At 64.0% G+C, this 23,758-nt stretch overlaps 6 protein-coding genes across 6 annotated transcripts; 1 reads left to right on the top strand and 5 right to left on the bottom strand.

The window, feature by feature from the left end:
- Nucleotides 1–2,485: 2,485 nt before the first annotated feature.
- On the bottom strand, nt 2,486–3,250 carry JCM10292_001123 (uncharacterized protein; the record flags this gene model as incomplete). The annotated part of the gene is made up of 2 exons (XM_076647980.1): nt 2,486–2,729; nt 2,790–3,250. 2 exons carry the CDS (start codon nt 3,248–3,250, stop codon nt 2,486–2,488), a joined length of 705 nt encoding a protein of 234 aa, XP_076506489.1.
- A 106-nt stretch (nt 3,251–3,356) lies between these two features.
- Nucleotides 3,357–5,487, bottom strand: YOS9 (Yos9p; the record flags this gene model as incomplete). The annotated part of the gene is made up of 6 exons (XM_076647979.1): nt 3,357–3,770; nt 3,830–4,455; nt 4,515–4,569; nt 4,628–4,934; nt 4,999–5,243; nt 5,311–5,487. 6 exons carry the CDS (start codon nt 5,485–5,487, stop codon nt 3,357–3,359), a joined length of 1,824 nt encoding a protein of 607 aa, XP_076506488.1.
- A 366-nt stretch (nt 5,488–5,853) lies between these two features.
- JCM10292_001121 (uncharacterized protein) lies at nt 5,854–16,492 on the bottom strand (the record flags this gene model as incomplete). Its single annotated transcript, XM_076647978.1, has 21 exons — nt 5,854–6,297; nt 6,361–9,311; nt 9,366–9,425; nt 9,482–9,590; nt 9,649–10,362; nt 10,419–10,571; nt 10,629–10,742; nt 10,806–10,846; nt 10,909–11,668; nt 11,946–12,172; nt 12,228–12,327; nt 12,384–12,468; nt 12,527–12,649; nt 12,710–12,792; nt 12,851–12,904; nt 12,966–13,391; nt 13,449–15,171; nt 15,228–15,905; nt 15,962–16,071; nt 16,140–16,237; nt 16,324–16,492. The coding sequence occupies 21 exons, from the start codon at nt 16,490–16,492 to the stop codon at nt 5,854–5,856; spliced, it is 9,222 nt and encodes a 3,073-aa protein (XP_076506487.1).
- Nucleotides 16,493–16,750: 258 nt separating this feature from the next.
- JCM10292_001120 (uncharacterized protein) lies at nt 16,751–18,324 on the bottom strand (the record flags this gene model as incomplete). Its single annotated transcript, XM_076647977.1, has 7 exons — nt 16,751–16,969; nt 17,033–17,158; nt 17,219–17,278; nt 17,337–17,574; nt 17,822–17,867; nt 17,925–18,128; nt 18,186–18,324. The coding sequence occupies 7 exons, from the start codon at nt 18,322–18,324 to the stop codon at nt 16,751–16,753; spliced, it is 1,032 nt and encodes a 343-aa protein (XP_076506486.1).
- A 609-nt stretch (nt 18,325–18,933) lies between these two features.
- On the top strand, nt 18,934–21,859 carry COG4 (Golgi transport complex subunit COG4; the record flags this gene model as incomplete). The annotated part of the gene is made up of 9 exons (XM_076647976.1): nt 18,934–19,239; nt 19,328–19,504; nt 19,561–19,795; nt 19,853–20,292; nt 20,349–20,576; nt 20,634–20,984; nt 21,045–21,398; nt 21,464–21,565; nt 21,635–21,859. 9 exons carry the CDS (start codon nt 18,934–18,936, stop codon nt 21,857–21,859), a joined length of 2,418 nt encoding a protein of 805 aa, XP_076506485.1.
- Nucleotides 21,860–22,086: 227 nt separating this feature from the next.
- JCM10292_001118 (uncharacterized protein) lies at nt 22,087–23,531 on the bottom strand (the record flags this gene model as incomplete). The annotated part of the gene is made up of 5 exons (XM_076647975.1): nt 22,087–22,185; nt 22,254–22,613; nt 22,695–22,821; nt 22,881–22,963; nt 23,046–23,531. 5 exons carry the CDS (start codon nt 23,529–23,531, stop codon nt 22,087–22,089), a joined length of 1,155 nt encoding a protein of 384 aa, XP_076506484.1.
- Nucleotides 23,532–23,758: the final 227 nt, after the last annotated feature.

The raw sequence follows: 23,758 nt of genomic DNA, 5'->3' as shown, positions 1-23,758 counted from the left end.
GGGGATACTGTGCCCGCGAGCCGGGACTGTCTGTGAGCCCCGCCCAGCGATGCAACACAAGTCGCTGTAGCTCGCCTCTGTAGTCTCGCTCCCACTCCCCTCTTGTCCTCCGGCTCTTTCCCTCAACCCGCCCTCGCCGCCAGATTGATTTTCCCACCGAGTCCCGTTGTCCGCCTGAAGCTCCTGTGACCGCCAATCCAACTTGCCGGCTTGCACTGTTAACTCATTGTGTGACAATGCGCCGATACCTACCCTTGTTGTCAGGCACAGCCGTTAGCGTCACAAGCAGTGAAGCTAAAGCTAAGAAGGCTGAGGAGTCAGTCTTTTGCGCGGTAAGGATTGCCGTGCACCGTGCAAATATGTACGGTCCTCCAGAGTCACGTCCAACGGGCAGCAAAATCTCGCGTTTTCTGCGCTGTGCGCCTTGCAGCCTGAGTGGTAGGCTGCACAACTTCGGGCATGCTGTCCGCCGGCGGCCGCATTGCTGCACAACCAATGCTGTGCAGATGTAGCATGGCGGTGCAGACACTCACCTGCTGCTGCACTGAGCACCGTGAAACGCGCCCTATTGCAACTCACGCAATGCTGTCAAAGGCTCAAAGCGGCGCGTCCAGAGGTGCTCTTCCCTCCATTGCCGAGGGCGTTTGTGGACGCATGTGCAGCAAAGCTGGGGTTCTGGAAAGCTACCGGTACACTCCAAGCGATGCCGAAGCCTGCTGAAGGTCAAACCCCGGAAGCAGAGTATCAATGCGATGCGCAAGAGGTCGGGCTCCAGTGTGAGCGAAAAAAAGGAGACGTCCCCGGACAGGATCGAACTGTCGACCTCCAGATGTGCTAATTAAATAACAGTCTGACGCGCTAGACCAGCTGAGCCACGGAGACTTGCTTGTAGGGCAGGGTGAACAATGCAAATCTCGTCAGCAAGCGTTCGAGGGAGTCGGTTACGGTTCAGGTGGCGCTGTCCAGAGTCGGCGGTGCCAAGGTCTGGCATTGTCAGACTCCTCAATTTCCACGTCTGATTTCGGCGTGTAATACCATTTGACCTGTCGGTGTAGGAACCAGGAGAACTACGCGTCTCTTCGCAAAATGACGGCCTTCTGCGGCGAATCTGCTCTTGCCTTGATTATGTTCTTGCACAGTTCTCGTCCATCTTTGCCATAAACTGGATACCGTGGGTATAGTAATGGAAAACTTATGAACACTTGGTCCTGCGCTTGCGGTTGAACAGGTAGCCTGAATATCGAAAGTTTGCAAACTATGAGCAGAGCACTTTGCAGAGCGGGCCTTGTCGGAGCCTGGTGTTGCTCTCAGAAGCTCTCACAGTCTTGGCAAGGACACAGCAAAGGTGTCAAAAGCGCGGAACAGTGCACTACAGACAAGGGGCAGCTTCTGGATCTTTTGGTTCCGGCTCCTCCCCTTCTTCTGCCTTACCAACTTTCCTTTTCCGCTTCCTCAACCTAGTCATTGCCAACGTCTCTTACTGAAGTACGCCTACCAGCGCGGCTGCATTCGCGCCGCAAGGGTTTAGTCCCGCAAGGACAGCTGAGAAAAAACCCTACAGTTGCTGAGTTGCGTTCCTACGAACCTGCTGACATGCATCAGCAGCTTCTTGTGCAAGAATCGCCCAGCTGCGTACATAGTCGCGGCTGATTCACTTGTGTAGGGTGAATTGCTGACTGCTCCCGGCGCACTGAAGTTCGTCTCAAAACAGGCAAGGAGGACCCCAGCAACAGCCGGCTCCTCGCGTCGCGAGAAGCCAAGTGCTGAGATGCAAGAAGGTTTTGCACAGTTAGTCACGCATTTGCAGCATAGCAGCCTGTAGCGAGCGGAGCAAGATGAACAGTGCCGCGGTTCAGCTTGAGAAGGTCGAGCAGTATTGCCCTGCGCGACTCTGCACTGCGTCCAAACATGAGCGCTCGTCTGGTCCGTGCTGCTGATAACTTCGTGCGAAATTGGAGGGGACCGCCGACTCTGGACAGCGCCACTGAACCGTAACCGACTCCCTCGAACGCTTGCTGACGAGATTTGCATTGTTCACCCTGCCCTACAAGCAAGTCTCCGTGGCTCAGCTGGTCTAGCGCGTCAGACTGTTATTTAATTAGCACATCTGGAGGTCGACAGTTCGATCCTGTCCGGGGACGTTTCCTTTTTCCGCTCGGGCGAGGCGTCCATCCGCGGTTCTCTCTTTTTGCTTGCTCTTTGTGACCAACTCTTCCATACGAACAATCAGGGCCCGGCGAGAGTGGCGCTTACCGCTGCCACTCTTTGCTCCGTCCGCGACGACTTGCTCTCCTCCTCGGCGCTTCGTTCCCGCTCTTTCGCCGACTTGAGCGTGCCTTGTGAGGTGACGACAACCCGCAAAGCGCTGACTATCTGTCTTGCTACAGGCCTCATAAACAACATGCTCTCATCCTGCTTGACTCCTACTTGACGAGCATGACGGGCGCCGAAAGATGACTGACACGAAGAAGAAAGGTTCCGGAACTCAATTCCTCCAGATCCCGTACGAGCCATTACGCAAGAAGGCGGTGGACGACGTAGCCTGCGAAGCTATGTCGTCGCGGCTCTGCAGGGTTTCGAGTGGTACGGCGTCCGCGCAAGCTGGCGCCGGCGCCGGCGCAACGGACTTGCCACAGAGCTTGGACAACGAAGGGTAGGCATACCACCCAATGATAGCGATGTACAGCAAGCCGAAAGCGACGCCCAGGCCGATTGCGAGCGCTTTCGATCTGTCGGCGAGAGCTTCGTCAGCTGAAAGATTAGTGTCGTGCTCAGGAGAATGAGCGCACGAGCAAGTATCGTCTTGATCACTTGGCGCAAAAGCCGCCGTCATGTGCGAGTAGCGGATGTTGCCCAAGGCGTCGATGACCCGCCAGACGTACTGCTCGCCAACTTCGGTCTTAACCTGCCACTTGATCCGCTTGCCCTTGGCGGTGTCCTTGTGGTGACCAATGTGGGCAAGCACGGTCTGCTCGGAAACATTGGCTGGGAAGGGGAAGCGGATCGCAGCGAGCGAGAGGGGCGTGGCAGCTCCGAGGACGTAGCCCACCTGCTTGTCGCACCAGTATGCACCGTTCTCCCGGTAGGCGGGGCCTTCGTCTAGCCAGATCCCGAGGCTGGATGACGAGGAGGACGCCTGACGGGGAAGGAGGCGGCCGGAGGTCTGCGGCAGGACCAGAGCGTCGGCGATCACCGCGAGAAGCAGCAGGAGGCCACCAATCGAGCAACAAAGCGGCATGTGCAGCAGCATGTTGAGCAGCAGCATGAAACGGAGAGTGAAAGTCGCAGCAGAGTCGTGCGGGACTCTCGCGAGCCCTGGTTCGAACCGAGATGACCACCCTCCTCCAAGACTCCCACTACAGCTCGTCGTGCTGGCGCGCGGCAGCTCCTGTATTCGAGTCACGCTCATCGAGGCCGCCCTCGTCGTCCGCCTCGTACCGGCGCTCGAAGCCGCGCTTCAGGCGCTCGTGCGCCTCGCTGCCGAGCACCGCTTCAGGCGGGACCTGCATTGTGCGCTTCTCCTTCTGGAAGCTCTGCAAGTACTTGTGCAGTCCAGGATGAACGGGATGCTGCTGCTGCTGCTGCGGCTGACCCTGAGCAGCGTGCGGGTTCTGCTGGGTTGCGGCGGCGGCAGCGCGACGGATCGCGCCGAGGAGAGCGTCGGCGGGGTTGCCGGCGCCGACAGCTTGAGCGCCAGGAACGGCAGGCGCACGCTGACCGTCGAGGGGGTTGGCGTGTTCGCGAAGTGCCTGCGCGATCGTGTCGTGCATCTGCAGTCGAAAGGGATCAGCGTGAGTCACGCCTCCAGGAAAGACGAGAGCAGACGCACCATCTTCGTCAGCTGCTCGAGCGCTGCCACTGTCGGTTCCTGCTGCTGCTGCTCCGGAGCATGCTGCTGAGGCCCCTCCGGAGGCCTTTGTACAGAGTCTTGCTGTACGTGCGGCTCGACCGGCGCACCGCCCGCCTCGTCGCTCAGGACCTCGCCGAGGAGCTGGCGCCGCAGCTCGCTATCAATGTATACATCCTCGCCCGCATCGGTGACGGCTGACTCGATCTCGCCCGTCTCGGGGTCGTAGACGAGCGTGAGCATCGTATCAGTATCGAGCAGCTCGTCGAGCATGTCTTGCAGGTTCGGCTGCTTGTCAGCCTGCACGGCGGCGTGAGCGTCGTCGTGATGGTGCGGGACGGGCTGGTCGCCTGAGATGTCGTGGCTGGGCGGGTGAGGCGGGACAGCCGGGCGCGGCGGAGCGGCACCGACATGTGCCGGCTCCGTCTCGAATGGTTTCGGCTGGTCAGGCTCGAGTCGGATGTGCTCCGGGAGCTGCTGGCGGAGCTTCTTGACGACGGGCTTGCATTCGATCGCCGCAGCCGGTTCTTGGTGCTTGTTGTGGCCTTCGAGGAAGAGCGACTCGCCGCAAAGACGCGGCGTATGGATGAGGAGGACGTAGCGACAGACTGCAGCGCAATGCGTGAGCATGGACAGCTCGCAGGAAGTGGGCCGGTTGCGAACGCACTCGAGGTTTCGCGGATGAGTGCGATCCGGTCCGAGGTCTGCGTGTTGCAGTGGTACTGCGAGCCGGCAACCTGTCAGCGATGCCTGAGACCGGAGCAAGGGAGGCACACACACCTGCACTTCGACTTCTCGCGGCAAACCCGTCTTGTCGCAAATCGTGCCGCCGTCCCAGATCTGCGAGAGGTACCGGCCGCCCTCGTCCCAGTCGAGGCCGTCGCCTCCACCGAGGCGAGAAGGGACCTGCAACTCGCTGCCGTGCGGCGAGCTGGAAGAGCGGTGCTTGTGCGAGACGGACGGGGCCGAGGTCGGCTCTGGCATCGCGCCGAGCCTGTAGGCATCATGATGCGGGTCCTCGGTCGGCCCTTTCGAGCCGACTACGTGCATGTCGTAGGCGTGGAATTGGCGGATTTCGGAGCCGTAGCTGCGGCGAGCCCTCAGGTCAGCGAGGCCAAACCGGTGTCCACGGAGACGAAAGGGAGTCGCACCAGAAGCTGTAGGTGAACCAGCCTTGTCGTAGGTACAAGCATCCCTGTCTGAGCGGCTCGAGCAGCGCCAGCCCGTGTGCGACGCCGCGCTCGCGCTCCTCTGCGAGGACGAGGGCATCCTGCTCGGCCTGCTCGTCGGCCTTCCTCCTGGCTTCATCGGTGACGGCGGGAACGGCGCATACGAAGGCCTGACCGCTGGGCGTGCGCAGGAGATGGCGTTTGGGCGGGAACGAGTGCGGCGGAACCTGCGATGTGGGGAGGACCGTGAGTGACGAGAGCAACGCCGAGCACGACGCACGGAGCAGCGCGCACCTCGAGCGTCTCGCTGAGGAGCTCGTCGACCGTCTCGTTGAGCACGCCGCGCTCGTTGACGACGACGGCGTAGCTCGGGAAGCTCTCGAGGTCGCGCGGCGAGTAGGACGACAGCGCTAGCGTCTGGCGGACAACGCCGAGCACGAGCAGCAGCTTGCTCGCACTGCAGAGCTGCATCGGCGAGTCAGCACGAGCGGAAGCGTGGTGTCGAAACGAGAGACACGCGCGACCTGACGGACGAGGCGAAGCAGCACATTGTCAGCTCCGGCTCGCGTGGGCTCGTTGAGCGCTCAAGTGTGCTTCAGAACGTGTAAGACGCAAACCCGTGGGCAGGAACGGCAGAAGCGCTTGGCGGCCACTCTCTGCTCGGCGTGGATGCGCGACGGAAGGGCACGACCGGGAGTGATTACAGCGCGAGCACGACTAAGCGAGTGTCTGTCGAAAAGGGGAGGAGAGGATCGCAAGAAACGGACGTGGAGTCGGTAGAACAAGAGAGGTTGGGAAAGGAACGAGCGAAGACGTATTGAACCGACGCCACGTTGTTTAGTCGCTCGCGTCCCGCCGCGGCGGCTGGGGCGTCTTGAGGTCGAGCGGGCTGACCGCGCGTGCAGTACCGTTCTCGGCGTCTCCGCCGGGCTGGGGCATCGCGCCTGCGCCGCCGAACTGCGAGCCGGGCATGCCGCCGCCGTACATGCTCATGCTGGCCTGCTGTCCGTGACCGGGCACAAAGCCGCTGAAGCCCATCGTCGGCGAGGCCGGGAAACCGAAAGGAGCGGGCATGAACGGCATAGACGGCATGGACGGGAACGATGTCGGCGGGAGAGTCGGCGATGCGCCGCCGGGCGACGGCGCGCCCTGCTGGAACTGCGACATGGCGGCCATGTAGGCTTGCTGCGCCGCTTGCTGAGCCGCCTGCTGTGCGGCTTGTTGTGCAGCAGCCTGCGCGGCGAACATCGCTTGCTGCTGCTGGAACGCTTGAGCCGACTGCTGCGGCGAGCGGAAAATATCAGTCAGTGGCGAGCATTTGCGATGATATGCAGAAGCGCGCACCTGATCACCGGTAGAAGCGTTACCCGGGTGCTGCGGCTGCAGCTGCGGCGACCCGCCGCCCAGCTGCGAGCCGAGGTTCGGCATCGAAGGGAACGCGCCGAAGCCGCCGAAGCCGGGCATGCCGCCCATGCCCATGCCGCCGCCCATCATCCACGGGTTCGACCCGTAACCCATCGAGCCGTACGCGCCCGCGCCGCCGCCAAACTGGGCCATCTGCATCTGCTGCTGCTGCTGGAACATGGCGAGCTGCTGCTTCTGCATCTCGTCGAGCTGCTTCTGCCGCTGCTCGGCCAGCTTGCGCTCGCGCTGCTGCTCGGTCAGCGCGCGACCGACGCCGCCCGTGCGCTCCTTTTCGCGCTGGTGCGACGTGATGGCGCCGACGAGGCCCGTCTGCGGCGGGAGGGGCTTGGCGGGGAGGCTGACGAGTGTTCCGCCCGTATCGCGCGCGGCGTACTCCTGCGCGCGCGCCGAGCGCTCCTCCTTCTCGAGCATGCCCGTCGCAAGCAAGCCGTGCGGGTTGAGCGCGGGCTTGCGGTGCGGCTGGCCCTCGGTCGGTGCCGTCTCCGGCTGACCGTCGTAGCGCGTCGGCGAGGCGGGCGGCGGACCCGCAGCGTACTTGTTGATGCCCGGACCATTGTCGAGGTACGACTGGCGGGCAGCGGGGTCGATGGCGCCCGCCGACGGGCGGTGAGGCGAGTGGCTCACGCGCTGCTGCGGCGCCATGTCCATCGAGACCGACGGCGGGATTGGCGAAGCGCCGCGGCTGAGTGCTGGCGGAGAAGGGCCCCCGAGCGACTGGGTTGACGTCGAGTGCTGTACGCGCTGTGAGCGGGGGCCGGCATCTTCTTCGCTCGACTCGTCTTCGTCCTCCTGCGCATCTTCTTCGTCTTCATCACTGTCCTCCCACATCTTCTTCTTCTTCGGCACAGCGTTCACCGCGCGTCCTGGCCGGGTCTGCGCCTTCTGCTGCGCCTGCTGAGCAAGTTGAGCGGCGGCAGCGCGCTCTTCGCGCTTGTTGTTGGCGAAAGACGACGGGAACGACGGCGCGCCTACTGAGGTAGACGAGACGGAACCACTTGCGCTCGGTGCAGCGCTCGTAGTTGTCGTCGTGGAAGGCTGCGCGAGCACTTCGTCGGCCTGGCCGTAGTGCTCGTCACTCGGCGTCGGCGGGTCGAAGATGCCCTTCTTCGACGGGCCGATGCGGACGGACTGATGCCGCTGCATCGACATGGCGGGCGACATCTCGGTCGACATGGTGTGTGGCGTGTACGGCTCGGGCGAGTCCGAGCGGTCGACGAAGTTGAGTGCGGCGATCAAGTCGGAATGGATGTTATACTCGTCGGTGCCAGCCTTCTGCGGCACCCCTCTGAGCGGCGCTGCCGACTGAGGCGACGAGACCGAGTGCTGCGGCTCGACGGGCGCGCGCTGCTGCGTCTCGACATGGAGAGGCTCGCGCGCGGTCGGAACATGCGTCCTCTCCGGCTGAGCGATCTCTGCCAGCCCTTGTGCTGGCTCCGTCGCAGCAGTTTGCGCCGGTGCACCGTGAACAGGCTGACCTTCGACGGCCGGCGCCGGCACCTCGCTCGCACGAGCAGACGAGGAGCTTGCGAAAAGCGGCTGCGTCGATAACGCCGAGTCGACCGGCGTCGCGACGGGGAGGTCCTCGGGACTGTCGACGACCTTGCCGTCGTGCGCCTGGCTTACGCGCGTGCCGGCCGAGACCTCGGAGTGCGCGGGCCCGGCTTCGAGTAAGGATCGCGGAAGAGCGGCCTCGCTAGCAGCCTTGGGCGCGCCGTCTGCCTGAACAGAAGGCTCATTCGCGGGTTTCGCGGCAACGATCGGAACGGGCGGAGCAGGAGGAGGAACGCTCGGCGGAACAGGCGCAGCAGGCGCAGCGGCGATCGGCTGTTCGAAGCCCGTCTGGCCCGCTGCGGGCGAGCCGGCAAGGTACGGGAGACCCGGCGACGGAGGCGCGCCAGCTCGCTCTTCTTCGTCGAGGTCGAGCGGAGGGTTCGAGACGGCGCCAGGCGAAGGGAGGCGCTGGCGGGCGGGCGAGTCGAGTGGGTAGACGGGAGAAAGATGCTGCTGCGATGCTTGCCGCGCGGTGTGCTGATCGTAACGAGTATGCTCGGGTCGCGGGCCGCCGAGCCAGGTGAGGTGCGTCTTGATTGAACGATCGGTGTCCGAGAGGGGCGTTTCGGCGTTCTCGGTTGCGGCCGTGACCGGCAGTGGGTTGGGCGTCGACCCCGTAGAGGAAGGCGCCTGCTTGTTCGTGTTGGTGTCGATCGGCGCGACGAGACGGGCAGGATCGTGATACGAGGAGCGAGACGGCATGCTCGGGACGGGCGGCGGCGGCGTACGCTCGCGCGCAATGTCGGAGGACAGATAAGCAGCGTAGGTGGACAGCTCGTTTTCAGCACTGCTGCCGCCACGGCTTGCCCGGCGTAAGCCCGTGTCGCCGAGGTGGTCAACGGGAGGTGCCGACGGCCCTTGCCGTGCCGGCGGAGCAAACGAGACCGGCTGCTGGTGGTCTTGCTGCGGGACTGCCGGCTGAGGCGGAACCGAATCGTTCTCGAGCACGCCGTACTGACTCCTGCGCCGGTCCGCCGTGCTCTGGCGGTGCAGACTCAGCCGCCTCGCATCGACGCCTTGCGGCTCGACTGCGACGGCGGCCGCGTTGGTCGGCGGCGCATCGGTCGTGACAGCCGATGGCGGGCCCTGGGGGTCATCCACGAGCGAGCCCTCGCCGATCGTAGGGAGGATGGGCGGGAGCTGCGGGCTGTCGTTACGCGACTGCGGTGGCGGCTGCTGACTCCAACGGCGACGTTCGTCGTCGACGGGCGAGGTAGGCGTACCAGCGCCAGACGAGGAGCCCGTGCGCGAGTCCTGCGGGGCTGGACCATTCGCGAGCGCTGTCGGGACAATGCCGCGCATGCGGTCAAAGAGAATGTCTGCGGATCGGAATATCAGCAACGGAAGGCGTCGAAGCGTGAGCGAAGGCGTACTGTGGAAAGTTGCGCGGACAGCGCGAGGGCGGGATTCGTCAATCTTGAGGTTGTCAACGACTGTGCGCAAGCGCGTCAGTGGAAAACGCGAAGCGGGGTAAGGTCGATGAACGTACGCTCGCGGTCGAGGAATTGGCGGTCGCGGTGTGGCCCGATGGGGAGCGCAAAGTAGAGCGAGTTGGGGTCGCGCGGGTCGAACGAGAAGTTGCGAGGACGACCGTAGAGCTGGAGGTGGAGGGGTGTTAGCGCTACATTACGTGGCCAGAAGATTGTCAAGACCGACCTTGAATGCGTCCGAAATGCCGACGATCCAATACAGCATGTCGCGGTAATTGCCCTCCTCGAGCATGACGAGGGCGAAGCCCTGCTTGTCGCCTCGCCCCCCAACGCCCCAGCCGGCAGCGGTGTACTTGTCGTGCGGGCTCAGGAAGGTCCCCTCGATCTTAAAGAGCGTCGAGTGCTCCATGAGCTGCTCCGACTCGGGGAAGACGGCCGAGGCGTAGTAGACGTGCTGCGCAATGCAGACTGGCTGGTCCTTCTTCGTCGGCTTGTGATCGTAGAACAGAAGCGTGCTGACCGCGCCCGAGCCGGGCACATCTTCGAGCGAGATCTCGTCCTTCTTCTCCTTCTTGACGCCGAAGCTGAGGAGGCTGCTCCTCCGGCTCTTCTTCTCCTCGGCAGGCGTAGTCGCCGGAGCGCCCGAAGTGTCGCCGTTAAGTGCGTTCGCGCGTGTCGGCACGTTCGATCCGCGGTGTACGACGCACCACACGCGGCGCCACTCGGTCTCGCCGGGAAGGCGGACCTTGAGCCATCCCTCGAAGCGGCTCGTCGAGCTCGCCTTGCCGCTGTTGGAGCTACCCTGCGCGGCGGGAAGACCGGCGTCGTAGCCCTGCCAGCCGAGCGGGCGGGGCTCGCGCGTGCCGAGGAGCGATCCCGTCCAGATCTCGTTGCAGCGCGAGCGCTCCCAGATCGAGAGGCGGATGCCGTTGATCCACATCTGCGAAGAAAAGTAGTCAGTATACAAAATTGCGATGGGATGCGGAGTCGACCGACCATGAGCGACTGAAGACTCGGAGCGCAGAAGAGGATGCGGTTCTGGCCCGCACTGTTGAGCACGAACTGGAACTGAGTCGGCGTCTTCTGGCCGCGATGCGGCGAAAGCGGGTGAACAAAAGAGTCTTGGAGATTGAGGTAGTGAGGCGGTACCTGCGAGCAATCGATCGTGAGTCCGAGGTCAGCGATATTAGACGGCGAGGGACGCACAGTGCGGTTCTCTCGCGCTGCAGCTTCCATGTCGGCCGCGTTCCACGTCGACATGATGTTGCCGCTGAGCTGGACGAACCACTTGGCCCACTGACCGTCGGGACCGGTGGCCATCTGCATCGTGCACCAACGTCAGCTGGCGATTCCAAGCCGAGGCAGCTACAGCTTTGTGTTTACCCGACCGTCAGGAGTCGCCTCGACCTTCTTCATGAGGAAGCCTGCAAATGCCGGAGACTCCGTCAGCTGGTTGATATGCGAAGGCAGAGGGAGAGCAACGTGCCCTCAGCGTAGAACTTGCTACTCTTGAGCAGCGCGACGGCTCTCTGTAGGTCATGCAACGGCTCGCCGGCGATGGTCTGCGGCTGTTGCACGGCCTGACTAGCAATCGAGCGCGAGCTGCCGGACGAGGGGAGCTGGGTCGTCGGGCGAGTCGTCGCTCCCGACCCATCGCGGGTGTGCGATGTGTTGGACGTCGAGGGAGCGGGAGAATGCCTTGAAATGGCCGCAGGATTGAACTGCTGCTGGGGCTGCTGCTGCTGCTGAGGGGGAGGAGGATGGCCAGGCGGAGGGTACTGGCGGGGCGGCGCAGGCGCCCCGCCAACGGGCGAGTGCGACAGCGGCGAGTGCAGGCTCTGGTAGCTCGTGTTTGCTGGACCTGCCCCGCGCGCGTCTGCGCTCTCTGGCGCGAGAACCCCGTAGCTCGATTGGCGCTGCGGATGCAGGTGCGTCGGGGGAGCCGACGGGTACGGCCCCGCCTGCGAGTGGCGCAAGTGCTGAGCGTACGGCGGCTGCTGCCTCGGCGGGCCCTGGAACTGCGCGTACGCCTGGCTGGGCGGGCCAGGAGGCGGTGTCGCCATCAATGACGCGGACGAAGCGGGCGAGGGAACCGCGGGCGAGTCGAACGACGGGTGCGGGTAGTGCTCGGCGGGGCTGTACGCGTAGCTCGGGCTGTACGGCGCGTCGTCGAGCTCGGCGGCAGAACCGACAACGGGCGACGAAGCGGATCCGAGCGACGACGCAGAGGGAGAGAGCGGCGGGAGCTGCGCAGATAGGCGCTTGCGGGACAGCGATTTGCGCCGAAGCTTGGCCAGGACGGGCAGACAAGCGTCAGATTGCGCGTCCTCGAAGCGGCGCGGACGAGGCGGTGAAGGCGACGAAAGGGGGCGACAGGAGGACGCTGGCGGAAGAAGGGGACAGCACCTCACTCTGGAGCAAGGTAGATGCCGGCAGGAATGTTGCAACAAGCACAGCGAGAGTATGCAAACGGCGACGCCCTCACTCGTCCTCGACCAGGCCGTCCTCTTCGTCCTGCGGCACCACAACCTTCCGCCTCTTGCTGCGCGCAGACTGCGTCCGCGCCTTGTTCCGCCCCGACGACCCACTCCTGCTGCCCTGCTCCTTCTCCCAGTCGGATTCCAGGTCCTCATCGGACGAATAGACGCCGTCGTTGGCCGCAGCGCGCACGTCGCGCGCCTGCTTGGCCGACCGTTTGCGCGTCGCCGCAGTCGACTTCTTGGCTTGCGGAGCCTTGGGCGTCGTCGAGCCTGCAGACAGCGTGTCAGCGAGCCCCCGGAGTGATCCCAGGGCAGACCAACGCACCCTTGGCAGCGCGCTTCTTCTTTGGCTTTGGCGCCGGAGCCTCTTCCTCCGGTTCCTCGTCCGCCTCATCCTTCGACGGCTGTGACTTGTCCTTCCAAGCCTGAGGAAGCGAGAGTGAGCATCATCCCATTTGCACTGAGAGTCGGAGACACGCACCTGCACGACATTCTGCAGTCGCTTGCTTGCGTACTTCGGCTGCTTCTTGCGCGAGAACGGCTCGTAGCCCGCCGTCAGGTCGAAGCTGCGGGCATTGGGTCAGCGTGCATAGACTGGTAGAGCGGAAGCGGAAGACGTCGCACAAGTCGGTCACGCGCTTTTGTTGGCCGTGCCTGCCTTCCTTGCGCTCCTGCTCGCGCTTGATTAGGGGGAGGAGAATCGAGTCGGTCTTGGTCTGATTCCAACCGAGCGAGCGGGCTAGGTAGCTGTATGAGAGGAGCGAGTCAGCAAGAGCGCGACGGGAGTGCAGACAGCACAAGACGCACAGGCGCAAGCCGTCAAGGTCGACGAGACCCCACGAGAACGGGTCGTTGCTCTCCTCGACCGTCGGACGGTAGTATGCGTGCGCCTAGAGACGCTCACGTCAGAGCAGACTCGCTGAGAGTGGGAGAAAAAGTCCGACGTACGACTTCGGGATTTGGCCAGTTCGATTCGAGCACGAGCTCGCGGTGACCCTTCTTCTACTCGCCGTTTCTGGACGTCAGTTCCGAATGTATACGCTGAGAATAGCGGAAAACGCACGAAACGGCGCTTCCAATCCGTGTTGGTGTCGAGCTGCGAGTCCTTGCCGTTTTGAACACGGTCCCACCACGCCGCGAAGCGCTTCAACCCGTCGTCGCCGGGAAACTCCTCGAGCAGCTCGCGTCCCGCGACGGGACCGACTCCGGGCAAGCCCTCGGTGTAGTCGCTGCCGAGGAGGTAGGCGAGACGCACGAGCTTGCCGCGATCGAGGCCAATCTCACGCTCGAGGTCGGCCGCCAAGTAACACTCAACGTACTTCGACTCGTTGAACATGTTGCGGTAGATCCGAGCGCCGCCAAAGAGAAAGACGTCCGAGTCGTCCGTCACGATGCCGTCGACGAGGGCGCGGGTCATGAGCGAGGCGCATTCGGCTTCGGCTTCCATAGGAGCGTCGACGTAGGGAATGCCGAAGAGAATGAGCATCTCCTGCTCGAGCAACAGGGTGAGCGGATCGGACTGGAAAGGGAAGCGAGCGAGACGGACCTTGATGTCGAGTGCCATCTGCCTCGTGATGCCGTCGGCATTGCGCATCTCGGTGTTACGCTGCTCCGACAGCCTCAGTATCTCCTTCTCGGCCTCGGCGCGCATCTCCTCGATCCGACCATTCCTCAGCTGCGCCATCATGTCAACGTAGGCGTCTGCCTCGCGCTCGATCGCCGCCGCTGCCTCGGCTTCTTCCTCTTCGTTCGCCTCGTACACCCACTCGCCGTCGTCCACAAGGGCTGGCGAGTCGCCCTCGGCTGCGACGGCAGACTCGCGGCGGTGCGACGGCGGCGGTGATGGACTGCGGCTCCAGTCCGAAAAGAAGAGCTCTTCGTCGGCCTCTGCCGCCGAGCCCTTCGCAGCCTGGCCTGCGTCCCCCGACGCCGTCGCACGCCCTGCTCCCACTTCTTCCCGCGCAACGTCTACCTCAGTCGGCATCTCCTTTGACACGCCCGTGCGCGCCTCGCCCTCCAGCGTACCTCGCTCTAGCGAATCGAACGCCGCAGGCGGCGGACTGGGCAGCTTCGGCGAGGGCAGCTGCGCCACCGTCTCGGCGAGCACGCCGGCCTCCTCAGCCTGAATCGCCTCCTGCGCCTTCTCGAGCGGAGGTAACGGTGCAGGCATGTTGACGGGCGAAGGCGCGCGAACGTCGCCCGATGGAAGCCCAGAGACGCGCTGAGCGAGCCGCAGTGCGCGCGGAGGATCCGGAGAAACGGGAGGAAGCGCGAGAAGGTCCGACTCGGACTCAGCGGCGGGGGGCGGCGTGGGCTGCGGCGGAGGCAATGGATGACCGGGTGATGAGCCGGGCGCAGGTGGGGCGACTGGTGCAAAATCGAGCGCATGTACGCCCGTCGCGGGCTGCTCGAAGCGCTCGAAGGGATCGGGAGAGGGTGAGAGACGACTGAAGGTGGTGGACGGCGCCGGCTGAGGGGGTGCGAGCGGTCGGGGCGGAGGTTTCGGTGGCGAGGCCTCTGCTTCAGATTCAGAGTCGGAAAGGAGTACGGCATCGATGAGAGTGCGATTAGCGGGAGCGGGTGCGGGCGGAGGGGGCGGCGACAGTCGTTGCGGGGCGGACATGTCGTCCAGCGGAGGCGCAGGAGGTGTATGCGGCGCAGACGCAGAGTCTGGAGGTACCTTGGAAGCGTGCCTCGAAAGCGGGGCGGGCGCGACGTCTTCGAACGCATCCGAGCCTTCATCGTCGGTAGTCGCGCCATGGGTAGCCCGCACCGGCCCCGTCGCGCTTGGCTGGTCGGCCTGCGGTGCGGCTGCCGGGGGCGGAGTTGCTTTGCCCTTGCCCTTCGAGTGAGGAGGCGGATCAACGTATTCGAGGTCATCGTCCGTGTCGTTGGCGGCGCCGGGCTGAGGGGGATGCTGGACGACCGGATTAGAGGCGGAGGGAATGAAGCCTGCGGAGTGTTGGTTGAGGGATGAGATGCTGAAGGCGGCCTTCGAGGTCGACGCGACCGCAAGAGGGTTTGGCAGATTGCTCGAAGCGCTCGCCTGCGCCGAGTCGTACAGCGCTTGTTGCAAAGCGGGATCCGCCTCGTCCGGCAGCGTATCGCGCTGGAAAAGGCCTGACGCGCTCGACGTCGACGCAACGGGCAAGTCGAGGTATGGGTCGGCGGCGGGACGAGGCTGCTGCGGCGCGAAGCGAGCCCGCACGGCCTCTTCGGCGAGGATGCGACGGGCATCGACATCGGGCGTCGGCAGGCCGACTTTGCGACTGCACGCGCAGCAAATCAGGACGGAAACGATGATGCGAGAAATGCAAAGGCGTACTCGGGGGAAGCCACGACCTCCTCGAACTCGTCCGTGTCGGTGTGCGTGCCCACACTCTCGTCCGTCGTCGTATCGAGCGTGATGGGCTCGTTGCTCGCCATCTCGGGGTTCTTGACACCGAGAACCCATCCGCCACCCTTGTTGGCGTCCTGCTTGACGAGGATGTACTCGCGGTTGCGCGAGCCGGCGACGCGCGTTGGGATGGCAATGGCCGACTTGCCGAGCTCGTCAGTGACAGACAAGAGCTTCTGCGTGTAGCTGTTCCGCTCCATGAGGTTATCGATTTGAGCACGCGAGAAGTCGATGGCGGCCGTGCCGCGCATCTGCTGAACGCGGCGGTGGTTGACCTGGCGCGTCTTGATGCGCAAGTCGCCGATGATCTCGTACTTGACCTCGGTTGGCAGGCCGGCAAAGAAGTCGGATTCGATGTCGAGGTCTTCGGGACGCAGGTCCTCGATGAATTCGCGCAACTCCTCCTCGGTTGCGATACGCGGGTCGGACATCTTTGCGCGCTTCTCGAGCGGTCCCTCGATTTTCGGCAGCGCATAGTCGTCGCGCAGGGCGTCTTTGCGAGCTGACTTGACGGGCGAGGTAGCCTTCTCGAGGTCTTCGAGGTAGACGGCGTCTGCGCCAATTGGCTCGCCGGTGTCGGCGTCGTCAGCTGTGCCCTGCCGACGTCTGCGCGCAACCGAGATTAGCGTGGACGGGCGACTCGGGAGCCAAGGGGGACTCACTTGTTGAGCTCGCGCTCGGCGACGGCGGCTCGGAGCTGCTGGGCGAGAAGCTGCTGCGCGGTCTTGGCAAGGTCGCGTCCAGCGCCCTGCTTCCGCCTCTTGCGCTTCTCCTGGTGACGGTGCGAGCGCGATCAGCTCAGGCTACGCCATCGCACGAGAGCCGAGAGGAGGGACGGACGATGGTGCGCTTCTTGAGCATGGGAGCGTCGCCGTCAAAGACAAAGACGGGCTTGATGCCGTGAAAGAGGAGCTTCATGATCCTTCGGAATGTTCCCACTGCGCGCACGAGAGCTCTGGTCAGCGGTGTTGCCCCCACCTCGGGCACAGCGCGAAGTCATGTCGGGCGAGCGCAGTCGACGCACTGATGTGGGCGCCGTGGAGCGTGTCGCCCGTCTTGCGGTCGCGCATGGCCATCTGGAACTGGTACAGCCAGATGCTCGCGTCGACGGCGAGTCGCTTGCCCTGCAGCGACTCGAGCGTGATGGGGCGCGCCACGGGCGACACGAGCGACCAAAGGCCGTGCACGCCCATCCTGTCTGTCCCACTCGCCGGTAGCTAGCGCGGGCTCTGCGGGTTCCGGGGGCAAGGGGTGTCGGGGCGAAGGTCAACGGGCGGTTGTCAATTCGCGCTCGCCTCGAAGTCAACTTTCTTTTGCAACAGACGGGGTGTCTCGCGAGCCGCGATAACCGCTGCTCTGAAGAAGATCGCGAAAATGGGCCGCGGGGACTGCATAAAAGGGGCGAAAGGAGAGTCCTGACTTCCTTCGCTTCGTTTCAATGACAGTCCCGTCTACGACCTTTCAGATGTCCCTTTGAACAGCCTCCGTGCGATGCCGGCCCACGCCGCCCTGCGCGTGCCGGGAACATGCGGCGACTTCGCCTTTTCTTTCTTCGCCTCCTTCAAGTTCTCCTTCTTCGTCTTATCTTGCTTCTTCCTGCCCCTCTTCTTCCTGCTGCCGCCATCAGCCTCCGAGTCGCTGTCGTTATCGAAGGCAGATGTGACGTTGAGCTGTACGAGGTGGGAACATGAGCGCCAGCAGACTAAGGCGGATGCGGGGGAGAGCAAACGCACGGGTGCTGGGTTGGGCACGGTCGATGCCGAAGCTTGAGGCGCGTCGCTTGGCTGCGACGGGGTGGTCGGTGCCGAGGCGGAGAAGGTGGCGGGGGAGGTTTGAGAGTCTGTAGGCGCGGCGGTGGGCTATGGGGCGGGACGTCATCAGAAGCTGTTCGAGCGAATCCTGCGAAGCGATATACGGACATGGGCCGTCGCGTGGTCATCGTACTGGTGCAGCTGTCGCTGTACTGCTTTGACCGTATTCTACTCGCGAGAATAAATCAGTGAGATCGCCGAAATGAGCGAAATGTGGCAGCCGCACCGAAATGGCGTTGCGGTACATGGCAAAGCACTCGGACCATGGGCGGAGGACGCCGTGGTGCAGTGTCTTGTTATCAAGATCTCTGGCAAACTCGTCGGAGAGGCGTTGGTGGACTTGGCCTCGGAAGTGGTCCAGTTCGTACAATCCAACGATGGCGTGAATGGCGGGTTCCCAATCGGTCGGGTTCAGCCAAGCGCCGCTCAGGTTGCCCGAATCGAGACAGAGCGTGCTGATGATCCTGAGCAGGAAGTAATCGGACTGTCGCGGCGCATCACGCCAAATCAGGCGCGCGAGCGCACTGGCGGCCACGGCCGACGGCGTGAGGGCAGCGAACCGGCGCAGGTTGCCGGGACCGTGGTGCTTGTGCACATGAATGAGATTGCGCAGTGGGCGCAGCGGGTGTAGCTCCAGGGGAAGTTGACAAGGTGGATCACTTGAAGCTCAAGTCAAAACGCGCGCCGAAAGGCAGGACGCGAGAAACGCACGATTCTTGCAGGTGGAAAGCGTAGACATAAACCCAATCAGGGTTCTCTGAAGATCTAAGGATGTTCAGCCGCAGCAAGCTGGCAAGCAGATAGCGGAGCGCACCGGGATCAGCGTAGCCGCTGGACAGGTCGCGAACCAAGTTGCGCAGACGCATCGGCCCCTGGTACCGTTTGCTCATGGTAATGTCGCACGCAAACGATATCGGCGCCAGTTTCGTTTTCATCTTGCCGTTCGCGAGCAGGTGGACTGCCGCCGAAGCGACATGCGGAGGGAGCGACAAGCTTGCGACGACCAGTGCCGGTACACCTAGATGAAAGGAGTGTCAGCTGTGGGTCTGAAAAAGATGGCACGGGAGCTTCGCACCGTCCAATGCGAGCGAAACGCCATGCTCGGGGGCTTCGAGCTTCGCCCAATCGAAGAAGGCGCCGAGCAGGCCAAGTGCTGCCTGCAAGGTGCCCTGACCCGTGACTCCTACCTGACCGTGCCTGTCTGATGCCGCCATGTATGCAGAGCAAGTGGAGAGGGAAAGGAAGACGGAGCAGCGCGAAGCGCGAGCACCACATCGACCGACCTGAGCGGTGTCCGCCTCGGTCCTCGCGCGAGCCGAGCCCCGAGTTACGCACGTTGTCTCAAAAGCACGGAGAGCGACCGGTGGGCTGGACTCGTCCGCGGAATGCAAGTCTGCGCAGCGTGCAGGAGACAGCGGGGGCAAGCCGAGGCGGACGTACAAGCGAGGCGGTGCAGATAAGAGGCCCGACACGTCTCGAGCAGGCTACATGAGAGCTACGAGGGCGCCTGAGACTCTACGGACTGCGCTCGGCGATGCAAAGCGTGGGATCAAGAGGGCGAAGCGATGAAACGGTTTCGAAGCCTCGAGGGTAGGCGGCAGCACGAGACGGGTAGCCTGGCCACAGGTGACGCGCAGTACTGTCTATAGAGTCCCTCGCTCGGTCCACGAGCGATAAAGACGAAGGCAAGGTTTGGGCGAAGGACGAGCGACGAGAGGTCTCGCTCCCGAAGAACCGCTGCGCGCACGCCGTTGCTCAGGCTAGGCGCGACAGGCTCGCGTACAGTCCCGGGGCTTGCGTGGTGCTATCACAGACGCGCAGGAATGGCGAGCGCCGTGGCTGCGCCTCCTCCGCCCGCATCCGGCAGCGACGAGCAGCTCGTGACGCGGGACGACATCGAGCGCCACCTGAGCGAGCTGACGGCGCACGAGTCGAGTCTCGATGCGCGCTTGACGGCCCTCATCTCGTCGCGGACGCGCCTCGCAACCCAGCTGCGCGCCCTTGAGTCGCTGCGCGAGGTCGTCGGGGGCATCCAGGGCGAGGCAGAGCACACGGCGGGCGAGATTTCCGCCGTCGCAGAGACGGCAGAGCGCGTCGGCGCAAAGGTGCGCGGGCTCGACGAGGAGCAGGTGCGCCGGCTCTCGCTTTGTGCTCTCGCTCCCGAGGGGGTCGAGGTGGGGGTGGGAGTGCCTTCGCTCACGCTCCCTGTGCCGCCAGTCGCGCGTCAAGGAGTGCATCGAGATGATCCAGGCCGTCCAGGACCTCAAGTCGGCCATCGCCAGCCTCGACATCGCCATGCAGAAGCACGACTGGGAGGCCGCGACCAGGTCGGTCCAGCGAGCGGCCGCCATCGACCCGGCAATCGTCTCGAGCGGCTTTGCCGACGCAGTCGTGGTCTGTGCTGACCCTCGCCTATTCCTGAGGCCGCCACTGACCCCGTCCCTCCACAGCCCACCGCCGACCTTCCCTCCCCGCCGGCGACAACGCTCGCACAGCTGCGCGCCTCGCTGCTCGAGACCTTCCTCACATCCTTCCGCACGGCTGCTGCTGCGAACGACACGAACAACATCAATCGCTTCTTCAAGCTGTTCCCGATGATCGAGGAGGAGGACAAAGGGCTCGAGGTCTACGCCGAGTGGGTTGCTGGCATCGTGCGGGCAAAGACAGGCGCGCTCAGCAGCAAGGGTGCTTCTTCCTGGCTTCTCGAATGGGAGTGAAGTAGCTGACCAGCTTCCATTGCAGGCCAGAGCCCAACCCACTTCTCCGCCCTCCTCACCACTCTCTTCGAAGCCATCGCGCTCATCGTCTCGCAGCACGCGCCCGTCGTCGAGAAGTACTACGGCGAGGGCAAGATGCTGTCGGTTGCGGGTTCGCTCATGACCGAGACGGACAAGCTCGGCCTGCGCGTCCTGACCAACTGGGAAGAAGAGCGCCGAATCCGCCGCCGCATCGCCGAGCTGCGCCAGTACCGCTTCGCCGGTATCGAAGCCTTTTCGAAGAAGCCGTTGCCGCCCAAACCTGGCGCGAGCCCGATGCTCGGGCAGAATGGGTTCGACGGGGCAGCGGCGCAGCAGGGCGACGGCGAGATCGACCCACGCGAGACGGATGCCATCGTCACCGAGTTGACGATGATGAGCGGGCGATGGCAGCTCTTGCGACGATTTCTGTACAGCATGCTCAAGGTGCGCTCGTCTCTCGCTTGATCGTGTCGCTTTTTCGGCTCACGTCGGATCCGCAGGACGATGAGCTTGAAACGCCTGCCCAGGCGGCACCGGTACCGCTATCCCTCAACGCGACACCCACTCTTGACCCGGAGGCGACTCCACGACCAGGCGACGCGGTGCCTGCCGACGAAGCGGACCTCGCTGTCGTCGAGGATAGCGACCTGGGCAAGGCGATCGCCAAGCAACTGAAGGAGGCATACATGCCGCTCGAGCTGTGGTATCTGCGAACAGCGATCGAGCGTGTGCGTCGCCGCGTCCGCTTCTCAAGCCGGGTGACCCTGACTGACGTTGATGTCTAGGCGCACCAAATGGACGAGCCAGACTTCTCCTCGACACCGTACCTCTCTTCCTCCCTCGACGACATCTTCTACATTGTCAAGAAGACGCTCCAGCGTGTCGTCAGCACGGCGCAGCTCGACAACCTTGTTGCCATGAACAAGGAGCTGCGCACCGTCCTCGAGCGCGACGTGGCCGAGGTGTGGCGCACGCGCATCGAGGGCGCCTTCAAGGACTTGGCGGCGAGCGCGAGCTCGCAGGGCGCGATGGGCATGGTCAGCGTCGGTGGAATGGGCGGGATGGCGCAGCTCGGCGGGCGCGCGAGGGAAGAAGAGCGGGAACGGCGGGAGAAGGAGGCTCGCAACATCTACATTGTGCGTCCGGCCTCTCACGTCTACTAGCTCCCCGGCGGCTGACACGCCTTGCGGCAACAGGTCTACCTCAACAACCTCGACACGGCAGCGGGCTACACCTCGCGCCTCCTCGCCGAGCTCCTCGCGTCCGATGCGCTCCCCTCGTCCTTCTTCCTCTTCACCGAGCTCGACCGCGCGCGAACGTCGCTCTCGCTCCTGCGCAACTCGGAGGAAAAGTTCCGCACCGTGCTCAAGTCGGGGCTCGACCACCTCTTCAACCAGCTCGTGCGGCCAAAGCTGCGCCCGTTGCTGAGCGAGGTGTACAAGGACGTGAGCTACAAGCTCGACGAGGACGCTTACAACGAGGCCGAGTACCGCGACGACGTGCGCAAGCGGTTCGTCAAGGCGTGGGAGACGCTGCTCAGCGGATACCGGGTGAGTCCCAACGGCTCGACACGCCCGTCGCTGCACCCAGGTTCTGACTGTCGCTCTGTGCACAGGAGTCGCTCACCGAGAGCAACTTCAATCTGTTCTTCTCGACAGCGGTGAACGTCCTCGTCCGGCCCTGGGAGAGCATGATCCGCGGCATGAAGTTTACCGAGGTGCGTCTCACGCGGCCGTCTCGCGCACGCGTCCGCCGTCGTCGGTCCTGACCTTTCGCTTCGCGCCAGCTCGGCGCCCTCCGCCTCGACCGCGACATCCGCACGATCCTCTCGTACCTCTCGTCGCAAGCGTCGTTCGCGTCAGGCTCGCTGCGCGAGTCGTTCTCGCGCCTGCAGCAGATCGCGACGCTCCTCACGCTCGACAGCCCCGAGGAGGCCGAGGAGGTGCTCAGCGCGAGCGGGAACCGGCTGACGATGAGCGAGGTGCGCGTCGTGTGGGCGCTCAGGGTGTGATGATGCTCCGGAGTGGCAGTAGCTGTGCTCTTTGCCCGTGTTGTAGAAACGTAGACTTTCCATCGCCGCCGGGTTCAGTACGGATGAGAGCACGCGAAAGTACACCCGGCAGGCTCAACGCGCTCTCAATCTACTGCGAGTTGATGCGGTAAAACTGCAAATGCGTTACACGGAAGAAAGTCCCGCCAAAGCGAGACGAAGCGGCTCCTTCGCCCAGTTATACCGACCTACTGGCCCATCTGCTTCGCCTTCTCCTTCTCGAGGCGCTCGTACAGCATGCGAACCGCAACCTGGATGCCGTTGGGAGAGCCCGTGATGGTGATGAGCTGCAAGAGTGATCAGGCGTCAGTCAAGGTCGGAAGTTAGGACGTGCTGAATCAGGCAAGCCGCTCACACGCTCGTTCGGTGCGCCACCGGGCGACGGCTCGCCTGGCTCGTTGACCTTGATCTGGCACTGCGAAGTCTGGCGAATGTGGTTGATGTTGGCGCCAGCCTTGCCAATGATGGACCCGACGAGCTCGTTCGGGACAAAGAGCTGCTGCGTCTGCGCGTCGGCGCCGCCGCGCGGGCCGAGTCCTGCGCCGCCGCCTGGCCGCGGGCCGTCCGAGCGCGGCGGGCGCCCAGCACCCATGTCGCCCGAGGGACGGTACGACTGCTCGCGCGGCGCTTGCGACGCGTGCTCAATCAGCACCGAGCCGAGGTAGTAGACAGCAATGTGGATCGCATCGGCGACACCGCTGACGCTCAAGACGCGCTGCGAGGGCAGAAGGTTTAACGAGCTGGACCGATAGCCCCCTGGCGAAGCTTCAACGATGAACTGTCTCCGCGGACTCACCTCGGTGCTGCCGGGAAGCATGGCCTCGCTGGCTTGCAGCTTGGCACCCGAAGCCTCCTGGATCTCCTTGATCTTGGCACCCGCCTTACCAATGACCGAGCCCATGCGCGAGTTGGGGATGATGAAGCTGTGTGGGCACGAGTGTGAGCACGCTTCGCAGCTGCTGGGTGCGCGAAAACGGCGCACCGGATTGTGACGGCGCGCGAGCCGGGGACAGAGGGAACGTCGAAGGGCTCGTCGTTGATGCGGCGCACAATGAGACCGAAGGCCTGTACGATCGTAGCTCCAACGTCAGTTTCGGTCGTTGCCCAGCGGCTGTACGAGCATGCATAAGGACAGCGCGTGTCGCACCTTGCTAACAGCGTCGAGAGCGCCGCCGACGGCCATGATGCGCTCCGGGTTGCCCGGGACGGCCTCGGTGACGGTGATCTTGGCGCCACTCTTATCCCGAATCTCGTTGACATTCTTGCCGCCGCGGCCGATGATGATGGACGCATCCTGCGTGACGATGAGGGTGCGCATCTGAATCGTCTGGGCGGCGGGCGCCTGGTCCTGCGCAGCCTGCTCGGCCGCAGCCGCCGCGACGGGCTTGGCGGGGATCCCTGCCGAGTCGACGTTCATGAGCGTCGGCGCGGTCGAGGCAGAGGGGTCGGCTGCGCTCGCGTCGGCGTCGTCGCCCGTCGTGTCGGTCGCGGCGGGCATGTCATCGTCGACCTCGAGCTGCGTGGGGGCGGCGGTGGCCTGGTTCGCCTTCTTGGCGGCTGATTCGTGCGAGGGCGAGGCGGAGCGCGAGCGTTTGCGTGCGAGGTCGGCACCGGAAGTGAGCGAGTCGGCCATGGTGCAAGTAGGAAGAGCGTGTGAGGAGAGGATACGAAGAAGCGCGAACGAATCAGCAGCTCGGCCTAGTGCGGCGAGTCCAGGAGGCCCGAAACGACGACGACGAGGAGGACGACGGGGCGAGACGACGACGACGAAGAGCGGCGGACGAGCAGGACGCGCAAGATTGACGAGGAGCGCAGGCGAGTCGAGCGGGGCTGGGGACAGGCAGGCCGCGGGAGGGGCAG

The sequence above is a fragment of the Rhodotorula paludigena genome (assembly GCF_050403205.1).
Source record: "Rhodotorula paludigena JCM10292 DNA, Rt_paludigena_JCM10292v1_ctg12, whole genome shotgun sequence".
Taxonomy (NCBI): domain Eukaryota; kingdom Fungi; phylum Basidiomycota; class Microbotryomycetes; order Sporidiobolales; family Sporidiobolaceae; genus Rhodotorula; species Rhodotorula paludigena.
This window is presented reverse-complemented; position numbering and strand designations above follow the sequence as displayed.